Source organism: Maniola hyperantus, chromosome 20 (genome assembly GCF_902806685.2).
Source record: "Maniola hyperantus chromosome 20, iAphHyp1.2, whole genome shotgun sequence".
In the NCBI taxonomy this organism is placed as follows: domain Eukaryota; kingdom Metazoa; phylum Arthropoda; class Insecta; order Lepidoptera; family Nymphalidae; genus Maniola; species Maniola hyperantus.
In genome coordinates this window covers 6,727,909-6,741,904 of record NC_048555.1, presented here as the reverse complement: position 1 = coordinate 6,741,904, position 13,996 = coordinate 6,727,909, and the positions used below count along the sequence as shown (strand labels likewise).

General features: G+C 34.0%; 3 protein-coding genes across 4 annotated transcripts; 1 reads left to right on the top strand and 2 right to left on the bottom strand.

The window, feature by feature from the left end:
• The first annotated feature begins 298 nt into the window (after nucleotides 1-298).
• On the top strand, nucleotides 299-6,835 carry LOC117992007 (peptidyl-prolyl cis-trans isomerase 6). Its single transcript, XM_034979656.2, has 4 exons — nucleotides 299-542; nucleotides 2,508-2,715; nucleotides 4,980-5,164; nucleotides 6,427-6,835. The coding sequence occupies exons 1-4, from the start codon at nucleotides 450-452 to the stop codon at nucleotides 6,553-6,555; spliced, it is 615 nt and encodes a 204-aa protein (XP_034835547.1). The 5' UTR covers nucleotides 299-449; the 3' UTR covers nucleotides 6,556-6,835.
• Nucleotides 6,829-8,074, bottom strand: Ttc19 (tetratricopeptide repeat domain 19). The gene has a single exon (XM_034979655.2). It carries the CDS (start codon nucleotides 7,804-7,806, stop codon nucleotides 6,832-6,834), a length of 975 nt encoding a protein of 324 aa, XP_034835546.1. The 5' UTR covers nucleotides 7,807-8,074; the 3' UTR covers nucleotides 6,829-6,831.
• A 1,571-nt stretch (nucleotides 8,075-9,645) lies between these two features.
• On the bottom strand, nucleotides 9,646-13,802 carry LOC117992113 (coiled-coil domain-containing protein 112-like). Of its 2 annotated transcripts, none has more exons than XM_069505336.1 (6): nucleotides 13,365-13,802; nucleotides 12,821-12,939; nucleotides 11,929-12,060; nucleotides 11,616-11,808; nucleotides 10,252-10,382; nucleotides 9,646-9,968 (listed from the first exon to the last, which is right to left on the bottom strand). In XM_069505336.1, the coding sequence occupies exons 1-6, from the start codon at nucleotides 13,642-13,644 to the stop codon at nucleotides 9,822-9,824; spliced, it is 1,002 nt and encodes a 333-aa protein (XP_069361437.1). In that variant the 5' UTR covers nucleotides 13,645-13,802; the 3' UTR covers nucleotides 9,646-9,821. The 2 variants fall into 2 exon arrangements, 1 of the variants encoding a protein (XP_069361437.1); XR_011237910.1 differs by having other exon boundaries at nucleotides 9,950-9,968; nucleotides 10,252-11,055; nucleotides 11,541-11,808.
• Nucleotides 13,803-13,996: the final 194 nt, after the last annotated feature.

Sequence of the window (13,996 nt, the reverse complement as noted above, 5' to 3'; positions counted from 1 at the left end):
TATGTTATTGGTCTGTGATTATTGCCAATTGCCATTTTAATACCATAGACATTCTTATTTTTAGAGACAACTGCCAGAACTAAAATTGTCTTTGAACAATTGACTCGATATGGAACTTGTTAGTTGTTGTGGTTTATTCTAATCGAATAATCGCTTAGTGGATTGATTGGCAGGTTGATAGTGTGATAAATCCTATCGTTCGTTCTCACTCGCCTGAACATCTTGCAACTCATTCAACGTTGACGTGATTGGTGAATGAGTGACGTGTACATGAAAATTGAAATAGGAATCTTGAAAATCATTCATTCACTCATGTTTTACCGGCGCCCGTTGACGATTTTATTGTTTCTTTTTTAATTTTTATGAATAGACTTAAAATATTTATTTCTTAAAACATAGCTTTTTAAACATTAAAGATTACTAGATTTAAAGCCAAACTTATTATAATCATGGCTATTCTAGCAACAACGTTTGGAATTATTTTAATTGTGTCTACGGTTTGGTCTTCGGATGCACCAAAAGGACCTAAAGTGACTCATAAGGTTAGTAAAACTCAAATTGCAATAAAACAATATGCATACTTACTAAGATTTCAACTTTTTACCCATCACACTAGGATGTGATAATGAGGTCACTGACCTTGTGATTGTGACGCCTCCAACTTTTTGTTCAAGAAGTTTTCTTTGTTCAAAACTCATCTTTACATGCGACATGCTTGCAGTTAATAAATTCAATTATGTACTTAAGATTAACTGATTTCTTATTCATTTATTTAGATTTAAAAAAGTATACATTTAACTTCAATAAAAAAGAAAACATCCACGTTTTCATATATGCAAGGTTATTATTTTTGAATTTTTCATAGTCCGAGTAAGTTCAATAATGGGGCCGATTCTCTTGTACACAATCTCTAAACTAAACTAAATTAACAGGTCTAAATCTAGTGCTATCCTTTACCGCAAGCAACATTATGAAAGGGATAGCAATCAAGGGCGGATCCAGCTTTTGTGCCAGGGGGGGGCGAAATTTTCTGTCTGCCTATCATCTTGTTTTTCACGGCCAAATGTAGGTAGGTAGATACTACTCAGTGATAGCTTGCATCTCGGAAGGGATTTTTTAATCGTAGTGAACAGAACGTGCGAGCGAAGCGAGCGCAAAATTTATGACATTATTTACAAAAAAAGAAAAGATAAATATAGATATAGATAAATGCCAGAAATTTTGTACTAAAAACTATAAAGTCATCTGTTGTATAAAGAATAGTTCTATTATCTTTAGGGGTCCCCAGATGCAACAAGCGCTTGGATAATAAACACTTTACTATAAATAATAAACGTAAAGGACCAATCCGACCAATACATTATAGGTATATAATACACATTATTTTTTACTTTTAGAGGTTTTTACTGTAAGGAATTTTTTTTAAAGTGTGAAAAAGAATGAAATATTCTATCATTTGCGTTATCAGTAAAGACAATAAAGATCGGATATAAGTCAGTCTTGACTATTTAACAATCTCTACGGTCCTTTGTTAGAGATGGCTTTTGACCGTTGATTTTATCGAAATAAATATGTTTTTGGGTATTAAAATATCGGTTGGTCTGTTATAGTTTGGTGATCTGGCAGGGACTACTGGGCCCCAATCGATCGTGGGCCCTGGGCAAGTGCCGTGTAATGTTCTTTAATCATTGAAGAACATCACACGAAATGTGACATCTCGATGAAAGGTAGCGGTGGCGCGGAAAATTCAAATTTTGGATGCGTTTGTTCGCAAGAACATAATGTTTTTCCCATCATACAAAATATTATATTAAATTGATTAAGCATTGAAGGAACTTACATAAAATCTAGGTATATAAAAATATAAAAAACATTGTTTAACAATTTTAATTAGTGGTCCACCTAGGTCCTGGACGCAGCCCGGGGGGGGGGGGGGGGTCATGACCCCCATGACCCCCGCCCCCCTGGATCCGCCCTTGATAGCAATAGATTTAGACGTGTCATGTTAGTTTAGTTTAGAGATAGTATACAATGGAATTAGCCACATTTTTGCAACAGAAAAACTAAAATGAATTTAGGCCCTGGTCTCCTTGAGAAGGGTAAAACAATAATGTACGTAGCTAATTCTGTTGTACACAAACTAAATTGACAGGTATTCTTTAATGTAGTGCTATGTATCCTTTTCTGCATCAAGTATTGTGAAAGGAATATCAATATACTAGATGATGCCTGTGACTTTGTCCGCGTGGTATTAGGTTTTTAAAAATCCTATGGGAACTCTTTGATGTTCCGGGATAAAAAGTACGAAAGGACATGGACATGTCCTTTCCCGGGATGCAAGCTATCTCTGTACCAAATTTCGTCAAAATCAGATGAACGGTTGAGCCGTGAAAGGCTAGCAGACAGACACTTTCGCATTTATAATAGTAGTATGGATTTGGACGTCATTTCAGATTTTGTACAATAGAATTGGCCATAATGTAACGCATTATTTTTCCTTTCAACAGGTCACTTTTGATATGAGTATTGGTGGCGAAAGTGCTGGTAAAATCGTCATCGGTTTATTTGGTAAGACGGTACCCAAAACTACTCAGAACTTTATTGAGCTGTCTGGGAAACCTGAGGGTGAGGGCTATAAGGGCAGCAAGTTCCACAGAGTCATTGAAAACTTCATGATTCAGGGCGGTGACTTCACCAAGGGTGATGGTACTGGCGGTAAGCAATTTAGCATTACTTAAGTTGTGATTTGCCCCCTCAGCATACTTTGTGGTCCTTCTAATCCATACTAATATTATAATTGTGAAAGTGTGTCTGTCTGTCTGCTAGCTTTTCACGGCTTAATCGTTCAACCAATTTTGACGAAATTTGGTACAGAGATAGCTTACATCCCGGGGAAGGACATAGGCTACTTTTCATCCCGGAAAATTGAAGAGTTCCCACAGGATTTTTAAAAAGCTAAATCCACGCGGGCGAAGTCGCGGGCATCATCTAGTATATTATAAAGTAAAGATTTATTTGCTTGTTTGTTTGTAATTAATAAACTCTGAAACTACTGAAGCGATTTTAATAATTGTTTGTCCATCTGTTTAATCTAGAAATAACTTAGACTACACCCAAGCGAATCCAGGTAGATCAGCTAGTTTGTTAATGAATTTTGTTATACTTACGTAAATAGCAATGTCTCAGATGGTCTGTTGCTGATGATCAATGATCATAATAAGAGAAATTAACTGGCTGACATATCAACCTACAGCTCAAACATAGCTCAAACAGATGGATCTAGTAACTTTAAATTTTACAGTAGGTTTTCAACACGGTTTTTCAATATTGACCCCCAATAAGAAAGGATTTTCAAATTAGCCCAAAAGCTAGGGTGGGTCAGCTAGTTTTAATATGTATCTACTTGAATATGAAGTTTAGTCTAAAATAATCTGAAAAAGATTACCTACCATGTTTATCCATTTTGACTCTGAGATTCAACTAAGATTGTAAGATGTACCTACATATTCAGTGTTAGATTATAGTTGTATGTATACAGAGTTACAGGAAAATAGGACACGATCCCGTTAAGGGGTTATAGCACAGGACATTAGCTATCAAACGACCCCTAAAGTTCTTATGCAAAAGTGTATCGTTTTCGAGTTATTCATTTATTTATTTTTTCTTGGTAAAGGGGTGTTTGCCACTTTAAAAAGTAATAAAAAAAAAGGAACAATTTATTTCATCAGATTTTTTTTATTTCTTGCTAGTACATATCCTTGTTAATAATAAACAGTAATAAAACAAGAAAAATCTTCATGCATTTTAAAATTAAAGCCCAAAAACTGTACAAGTTTTCGATTTTTAAATTTAATTCTTTGAATAACTTGCAAATTTTCTGTAAAAATTACTATGGCACTTATCCTGCGGATTATTTTAAAATCATCTACGTTTCGTTAGCTATCCATTGGTACAAAAAATTTACAAAAAAAAACATAAAATCAAGAAAAAAAGGAGAGACGGTAGAAAATTCTAACAAATGCCATTGCCAAAGAATTAAATCAGAATAAATGTAAAAACGAGTTTAATGCAAAATCGTTGAAGATTATTTTTCAATGAGGTTTTCAAAAGGTAATATAAAATCAGTCAAGTGCGAGTCGGGCTCGCACACGAAGGGTTTCGTACCATCGTACAAGAAATAACACTTTTTACAATTTATACTTATACTAGATGATGCCCGCGACTTCGTCCGCGTGGATTTAGGTGTTTGAAAATCCCATGGGAACTCTTTCGTTTTCCGAGATGAAAAGTAGCCCGGGATGCAAGCTATCTCTGTACCATATTTCGTCAAAATAGCTTGAACGGTTGAGCCGTGAAAAGCTAGCAGACAGACAGACACACACTTTCGCATTTATAATATTACTTAATCTTCTAAATATATAAAAGGAAAGGGTGACTGACTGACTGCCTGACTGACTGACTGATCCATCAACGCACAGCTCAAACTACTGGACGGATCGGGCTGAAATTTGGCATGCAGACAGCTATTATGACGTAGGCATCCGCTAAGAAAGGATTTTTGAAAATTCAACCCCTAAGGGGGTGAAATAGGGGTTTGAAATTTGTGAAGTCCACGCGGACGAAGTCGCGAGCATAAGCTAGTAATTTATAAGATTAATTAGTCTACAGGAAACTGGGTCTTTTGGGATAATCCTTGATTTTATGAGAGGATTATCCCAACTTCGTCTGTGGTACATAATGTGTAATTTATAGCCTATGCTACTTCTGAATAACGTAGCTTTCTAATGGTGAAAGAATTAGTAGTAGTTTCAGATTTATCGATTACAAACAACTTTACTCTTTATAATACCTACTAAATAGATATACTAATAGATGTGAACAGTCTGATATTGAATAAATGTTTATAGGAGGTCTTAAAGGCTATCAAATCAGTTTTTTTTAAAGTGGTAGTGGTTTTAGTATAGTGTGGTTGTCCCTAGGTCGCAGCATTTATGGTGAACGTTTTGAAGATGAGAACTTCAAGCTGAGCCATTATGGAGCTGGCTGGTTGTCTATGGCTAATGCTGGCAAGGACACTAATGGGTCTCAGTTCTTTATTACCGTTGCCAAGACCCCCTGGTTAGATGGCAGACACGTTGTTTTTGGAAAAGTACTTGAAGGAATGGTATGTATGTTTTCATATTATTTACTATAGGTATAGTGCATAAGTGAGTAGGCTCCTGCGGTGGTGGAGCGGTGCATGAGGGTGATACCTGTCACAAGTTGACGAAACACTGAGCTCTCGCATCATGTCATCACACCCCTCCCCTACAGCAGGAATCTACTCAGTTATGCATTAGGGCTGTACCACGAATTTGCTTTAGGCTGATGTGCAATGAACCAAAAACTTAATTTGCTGTAATCCGCTGAAACACAGCGGATTACAGCAAATTAAGTTTTTGGTTCATTGCATATCATGGACTTCCGCAAAGTCACGCCTGCTATATATAAATACTATTATAAATACTATCTGTCCCGGCTTACTCACGTGTGTAGTCTGCTATATACATACAACATTAGGCTGATGTGTTCAATCACCGATATCCATATTAATATTAAAAATGCAAGTGTCTGTGTATTACCTTTTCATGGCCATCCATTTAAACAATATTCTCAAAATTTGGTAGAGATAGCTTGCATCCTGAAGACAGATAAGTAATAAAATTATATGGATTTTAAGATTTGTCTTGTCCTAAAGTTGCATTAAAACAGTTTTGTTGTAATTCAACTTTTCAGTTCAATTTGCCTGAACAAGTTAACATAGTTCTTAAAGATTTCATCATCATCATGATCAACCCATAGCCGACTCACTACAGCACATGGATCTCCTCTCAGAGTGAGAAGGGGTTTGGCCATAGTCTACCACGCTGGCCATGTAGGGAATGGTAGACTTCACACACCTTTGAGAACATCATGGAGAACTCTCAGGCACGATGTTTTCCTTCACCGTTAAAGCAAGTGATATTTAATTATGTGCTTAAAACGCACATAGCTCCGAAAAGTTAGAGGTGCGTGCCCCGAATTGAACCCACATGCTCCGTTTAGAAGGCGGACGTCCTAACCACTAAACTAGGCTATTACAACTTTCACCTTAAAGATTTATATTATCATTAGCTGATGCCCGCGACTTCGTGCGCGCGGAATTAGGTTTTTCAAAAATCCTGTGGGAACTCTTTGATTTTCCGGGATAAAAAGTAGCCTATGTCCTTCCCCGGGATGTAAGCTAATGCTGTGCTGAATTTCATCGAAATCGGTTAAACTGTTGGGCCGTGAAAAGCTAGCAGACAGACAGAGTCACTTTCACATTTATAATATTAGCATGGATTATTTAAACAATAATATGAAATATTTCATCAATGATAACAATAAACAATTTGTTATCAACAGGATGTTGTCCGCAAGATTGAGAAGACTCCCACTACAAATGACAAACCTGTGAAGGATGTTGTTATTACTAATACTCAAGTAGAAGAAGTCGCAGAACCTTTCAGTGTCACAAAAGACAGTGCTAAATAACAATATATAATTTTATATAAATAATAATAAGAAATAAAATGTATATATATCAAGGAATCATTTTGTTTTCAAATGCATTTAAATATGAATATTAACATAAATATTAGGTATATTTTTATTATTCTTATTACGTTACAATCTTTGTTTTTTAAATAAAGTATAGTATTTATATTCATTCATTCACAGGGTACCATAGTAGTTTTAACTTACTTTGGTTTCTAATAATGTAAACATTATAATTATAATAATTTACAGTGAAATAAAACAACTATACATTTAAGACATGGCTCTTATTTCTTGCATACAAATTTCAGCCTCACGTTTTACGTCATTATTCTTTGTTGTAACACCTAACCTCCAGCCTTGTCCACATGATTTTCTTGCTATGTCTAACATGTTTTTCTTTATGTATGCTCTTCCGAGGTTAACATACATCGCTCCTAAGTCATGCATGTCAGGAAACTTTTTGCCAAGATCAATTGCTTTTGAATAATACTCTATGCTTTCATCCACATTGCCAAGACGATCGCAGACAGTACCCATATCATTTAGCTGTATAACAAGGTGTTCTTGCTCAATATCAACCAAATCTTTCATTCTTTCATATGCTTTTTTCATGTAGTTCAGACCTATTTCAATTTTATCACAATCTAAGAACAGGCGACCATACCAATCTTCTGTCATTGCTAGTAATTTTCTATGGGGTTCAGATGGATCTGTTTTATATGCATTATTAAGTTTCTCTAAACACCACTCATACCCGAGTTGTGCAGTAGAGTACTCTTTCTTCATGTGACTAATCCTCGCTAACTTTGCACTTATGTGGATGACACGAGGGTCATCTTCAGTAGCCCCGTCAGCCATAATCCTTTGTGTTACAGCAATAAACAATTGTTTTGCTTTCTCATACTGTTCTCTTTCAAGAGCCAAATTGGCCATTACATCATAAATGTATGTTATACCCAGTTGATGGCGAATTTGTTGTGCTTGCTTCAGTGCCACATGTAGAAGCTGTTCGGCTTTATCAAATTCACCTCTTTGAACAAAAAGTACACAATGCTTGATCGTTAAAATAAGCTCATCTTCTGCGTTCATTTTTTTTTCAAACTCGAGTAAGGTAAGCAGCGAAAACCCAAGAGTACTTGGCAAAGTTACCTTTTGATGAGTTTTATGTGTTGCTTGTGATACTTGTTTGCAATAAAATTTTACATGCATAAATTTTCTCCAGAAGAGTCTGTATTTTGATGTCATTGTTGTACAAAATTTAATTGTGTACGGCCAACCAGTTACATAACCTATATATAATAGGTAAGTAGTTTTTATACTTGCTTACTGATTGTTCTTTAATCCATAACCTTTTACATAATTAACTGTAAAAAAATCCCTTTAAGACTAATAATTTGCATATCTTTATTTAATTAAATATAAAGGTAATTTAAAAATTGATTTTTAGGTTAGTTTAGTAAAGTATCAATGTCAATAAACTTAATAAATAAATACTTATACGTCAAATGCACAGACTAAAATCTGTCAGTCATGAACATGGGCTGGACATTCCGCCTTCCTAAATGGTATAGTCCATTCATCCAAGGTATAGTCACTATCCTATATGTTATTGGTCTGTGATAGTCACACGAGTAGATATGTATACTATATGTATAGTTATCGGCAAACTAGCCAACTTTGCCACTCAATGATACTTTGCCCAAAAAGCAATTTATAAGCAAATTGTGGCTAATTCCGTTGTGCACAATCTCTAAACTAAACTAAAATGGCACGTCTAAATCTATTGCTATCCCTTTCATAATGTTGCTTGCGGAAAAGGATAGCACTAGATTTAGACTTGTTAATTTAGTTTAGTTTAGAGATTGTGTACAAGAGAATCGGCCCATTGGCTATATAATTTTTCTTGATAAATCGAAATTTATTTTTAGAACTTAGGGTTCATTATTGTGTGATTTGCAATGATGCCAACATAACGTCAGGGGAAAAGTTATAGTCGTCTACAGTGAACGGTCTGTAGGGATGTGTGTAGACCACAGACGAATAATCTTTTTTACCCAACTGCACCAAAATGAGGGTATGTTTTGTTAATGTATCATATTGTCATGATTCATGACCAATTGAGGAAAAAATAAATATCTTGATACTATGTCTTGATACTTAATACCATTTAGTACTGTCACGTACATAGGTCACGTCAATTAAACTGCGTGCAGAGGTATAAAGCTTATTTCACACTAGGGGATATAAGTAATATTATAGTCCGGTCAATATTGGCGTTCCCAACATCCCTACCAATTTGACGTACGGATATTGGGAACGCCAATATTGCCCGGTTTATAATATAATTTAAACCCGTATTTTTAAGTAAACTTATGTTAAAAATTTAGCTTATATGGAAACCTGATGGAAATGCTGAAGTCATTGAAGTACAAATAATTAAACACCATTATTATGATTTTAAATACTATTTTTATTTAATTTTTTTTTTTACTATAACAAAAGCCATATTAAAGTTATGGTATTCTTAGTCTTACTTAACACTAATAATTATTTACTCAAATTCATACGCCATGTTGGTATATGCCTGAAACCAAGAAAATTAAATATAACCAATATACCCAGGATGATTCGAAATTAGTAATTTCATTTTGTAATAACTTACAATTTGGCAATAGTTTCAACACCTTTATTAAAATGATAAGTCTCCTTTTTACTTTCTTGTTTTATTAACCACTGCTTAGTTGGTCTTAATAATCTGCTGATATCTAATTTTTTGCTAAAATATTGATCTTCTGTAGAGTAGATTCCTGTATTTTCTTTAGTCGTATCATCTGCAGTATTTTGTTTATTACCATATGAAGTGGTTTTTTTTATATCTGCAATTAGAAATTGTCCTTTCTTTAATTGAAATATGTTATTCAATATTATGAATAAAATAAGCCATAGAAAACAAGAGTGTAGACTCGAATAATATACAAACAAACAAAACAAAGTCATATAACATGGCGTATATTCTTTAAAAAAAAAAAGTACCTATTATGAACTTTATCATCTTATTAACGTCTAAAACGTTGAAATTACTGTCATCCTGTTCGCAGAGATAAGCTGTTACATCCTTTATTATGTTCAAGCAGTTATTTATTGGTTAAATGGTTTGATAACCTGCTTGTTGAATAACTAATGTCCCATAGAAAGGACGAACAAAATAAGTATTTTAGCGATGTTTATTAAAAATAAAATAAAATATCGCATTATTCGGTCTAAATATATAGCGTACCATAAGATGAGCAATTCCTTCTGTTGTTTAGGTTTCCATCATTCCCATTGTTTAGTTTTCTACATAGCTTTGTGTTTTTTGGAGATTTTAATCCATCTATCGTTGACTCGTCAATTTGTAATGTCAGTGCCTTAAATAAATAATAATAAGAACTTATGTTTAAAAAATATCCATGTCCCATAGGTAGAATATGTTCGCTAATCATTCATCCGATTGAGTTGAAACTTTTTAGAGTTGTTTTTGGCACTTATGTGAAGATTTCTGAAATAGTACTAACAAGGTGGCGTGTGAGTCGTAAAGAAGCATGCCGGGCACTAGCCAGTAAATTGTAGACATAAATAAGTCGTATCAGTCATTAGATAGGTATACATGTTATAAGAACTCTAAACTGGAGAAAACGTAGCAATTATTACTTTTCGCGTGGGCTTTATTTTTCTTTTGTTTTCCTTCCATTTATTAAGAGCTTTTTGTTGGTTCATTTTAAGGTGAAGATATTCAGAATACCATTTGCCATGCGAATCAATGCTGTCACAACTTGAACCTGAAATAAAATTCAACAAGATAATTATTATTGTCTTTAAGATAATATGAAAACGTGTTTCAGAAGCAGAACATCAACATCAATAAAGCAAACGATCATATAAGATTATGTTATGCAGCAGCTCGATTGCGGTAGAATGACAGCTATAATGTCGCGATCGCAATCGCCTCTGATTAGCTACAATGCATTGTTGCAACAAGAATGCCATAAATTCCGCCAATCACAACAATTGCGATTGTAATGATGATTGATGCAGATTTTACGAAATCGACCTAGTTACTGATGAAAAGATCTATGTATCGAAGACGTTGTTGTCGTGACTCATAATTAACGAGAGTTGCTATAGTGATTGTTGAGGGCAGTTTGTGTTGTCTCTCGTGATGCGAATGTATCATTAGTGCGCCCACGAAGGCTCGGATAATCTAATATGTTGTAATCCTGACTTATCCGTTTAATCATCATAATCATTATCGTTTTGCAGGCAGTTTTGCCTTCATATAGGTACCTACATATCTGCAGTTTAATTGTTCACTCTTACTTTAGTGGACAACTACACATTAGGTATCTTGGTAAACTATAGTTCATTAGTTGTCTTTGATAACTTTTGTACCTAACTCAAATTTTGTAATTAAGAAGCATTGGATTTAGAGATTAGGAGTTAGAGGGATATTCTAATAGGCTACTTGACAATTTTTTTAAGTTGGTCTTAAATGGTTAATATTTGTCCTATTATATCAAAAAAATTAACACTATATTTTTTTGCGCCCTAAAAACCGTAAAACTTTAATTTAAAAAAATATTTTTCTTAGACAGGTGAAAACACTGTCGGCCATGTTTGGCCGATAGATTATCTGTGCTCTGACGTCATGCATTTGTAAACAACAGTATAACCACAGGGTTATACTCTGACGTCATGCATTTGTAAACAACAGTATAACCACAGGGTTATACTGTTGTTTACAAATGCATGACGTCAGAGCACAGATAATCTATCGGCCAAACATGGCCGACAGTGTTTTCGCCTGTCTAAGAAAAATATTTTTTTAAATTAAAGTTTTACGGTTTTTAGGGCGCAAAAAAATATAGTGTTAATTTTTTTGATATAATAGGACAAATATTAACCATTTAAGACCAACTTAAAAAAATTGTCAAGTAGCCTATTTCATGGCACTTCATATTGCGTAAACAGTTAAACATCATGTCAATTTTAAAATACATATTCAACGAACTCCCCTGGAATTTTGTGCAAAACCTCCTCTTTAAAATCTTGATATGAAAATGTTTCTTCAATTGATTTCACTGCAATCATCATATTATTATCTCCATAGTATTTGTTCCAAATGTAAACAAAAATGTTATGATTGTACTCATTCCAACCTCCGTAACGATTTATACTGTTTTTCATAAAATCTTGAAACTGTTGCACCTCCTACAAAATATTTTTTTAAATGAAAACATTTTTACAGAGCTATAGTAGGTATATTATGGGTATTATAGGTATGTGCTATACTATATACCTACGAGACCAAGCGGAAACTAAACTACTCACTGAACATTTAAATGGTGAATGAATTGTAACTCGCACGGGACTAGGTACAATTTCTTTATACCCTTTTATTTGGGATACATTACGCTTGATTATCTTTCGTTCTTCATGTGATAGTGTTCCCGAAGTTTCTTGCTAAAATATAAGTATAACTATGTTAAATTACTTATAGTTTGTGCACATTAGAAATAATTTATTACTTTAAACTACAGCTTTTAGGTTTTGCATATTAGGTACTAGCAGATGCCCGCGACTTCGTCCGCGTGCTGGTTTCTCATGAGATCTGAAATTTTCCCGCTGCAAAAGGCCTCACTTACCTACTCACTCAGTCTCACCTTAAGACACGGAACCCAGAATACCTAAATGCCAATTTTCATATCTCTAACTTCAAAAACATAGGATTTTCATATAACCCTTCCACCCCCATTTTACTCCCTTAGGGGGGAATTTAGTTAGATCCTTTCTTATCTGATACCTACCCCCTAGAAATAGACTATATTTCAAATTTCAAGTAAAAATAACGATTGTTAAAACTTTTCTTTATAAACATTGCCCCCCCTATTTTACCACCCTTGAGGGGCGAATTTCCCAAATTGAGTTTACAGATTTTTATTATTTAAAGCTAATAACTTAAATGTCGATTTTCACATCTCTAACTCCAAAAACAGGACTTTCATACAACCTTCGACTCCCCCCCCCCCCCTTTCGTACCCTTAGGGGGGGAATTTTTCAAAACCGTTTCTTAGCTGACACCTACGTCCTAGAAAGAACCTATCTTACAAATTTCAAATTTGTAGGCTTTATAGCTCCTGAGATTTCGTAATTAGTCAGTCAGTCAGTGAGTGAGTGGTATTTCTCTTTTATATATTTAGATTAAATTAAATTAGGAACCTACCTTTTCCGTTAAAGCAACTTCTTCATTTCGTAAATTTTGCAATTCACTAGTTAAGAATTGCTTCACTATTCTTATTTTGGTTTCTAGTTCCAGGATATCTCGTTTTAATTCATCGATATCTGAATCATACCGTAAATGAATAACACTTATTAAAAAATTGTTTAATAAAAGATATGTATTTTTAACCGCAAGATAATCATTACAAGTCGGTAACGGAAAATAGCTATCTATATAAATCGATATAAATGACAAGATAATTATGGTCAAGCGAACAAAAATTTTCACGGTTTGGAAACCAAATAAATCAGCGCCACCTCTTAGATACTAATCTTCTTCTTCTTCTTCTTAATTTGCTTTATGGCTTTCAGTAGTGCCACACTTAGATACTAATGAACGACAAGTTTGAAATCCAGACGTCATTGAGGTTGTATTGATGCATAAGCACCAATGAATCGGTGCCATTTTGTTCGTTCAATAACCCTGTCCATACGAAGTAATATATAAGTCAATGATAGGAAGATAGCCGGCTTTTTGGTTAACTTACCTGATTTTTCCATGTACTGGTCATTTGTTTTCAATGTTATATCTTCAAATAAATGTTTAATTTCTCGATATTTGTCTTTTAGTACAGAAAAATATTTTTTGAGTTTTATATCACTGTCATATTTGATTTTTTCGTCAATTTCTTCTGCATTTAGTAAAAAACATTTGTTTACATTTGCAGATAAAACATTTTCTTGTATTTTTAATCTTCTTAGTTTTGAACTTAAACAGTTATCACGTGCAATATCACTAGTTAATGAGTTATTGCTCGATGAATTCATTATTAATTTAGCTTTTTCTATATGCGTTTTATAAATTTAAGAAAACTATACTTCATTTACAGTCAACTTTCTTCACAGTCATAGTAGGTATTGATATTATTTAATGTAATCGCCAAAGGTAACTACTACGTGATTTATCGATCAAACATGATCCAACACGCACGTCACTAGAGCGTAAAGTAAAGACACAAAGACTAAAGACTATCTAAAAAAACGACCACTTCATACAGTATGTTACATACCACAGACCAGATAACGTACCATGATTCTTGCGTCGGATCTCTCGCTCTAATACGTTAGTCGAAATGGGATAGCAATCAGTAGGTGAATTTACTATCGTCTATCACTCTTT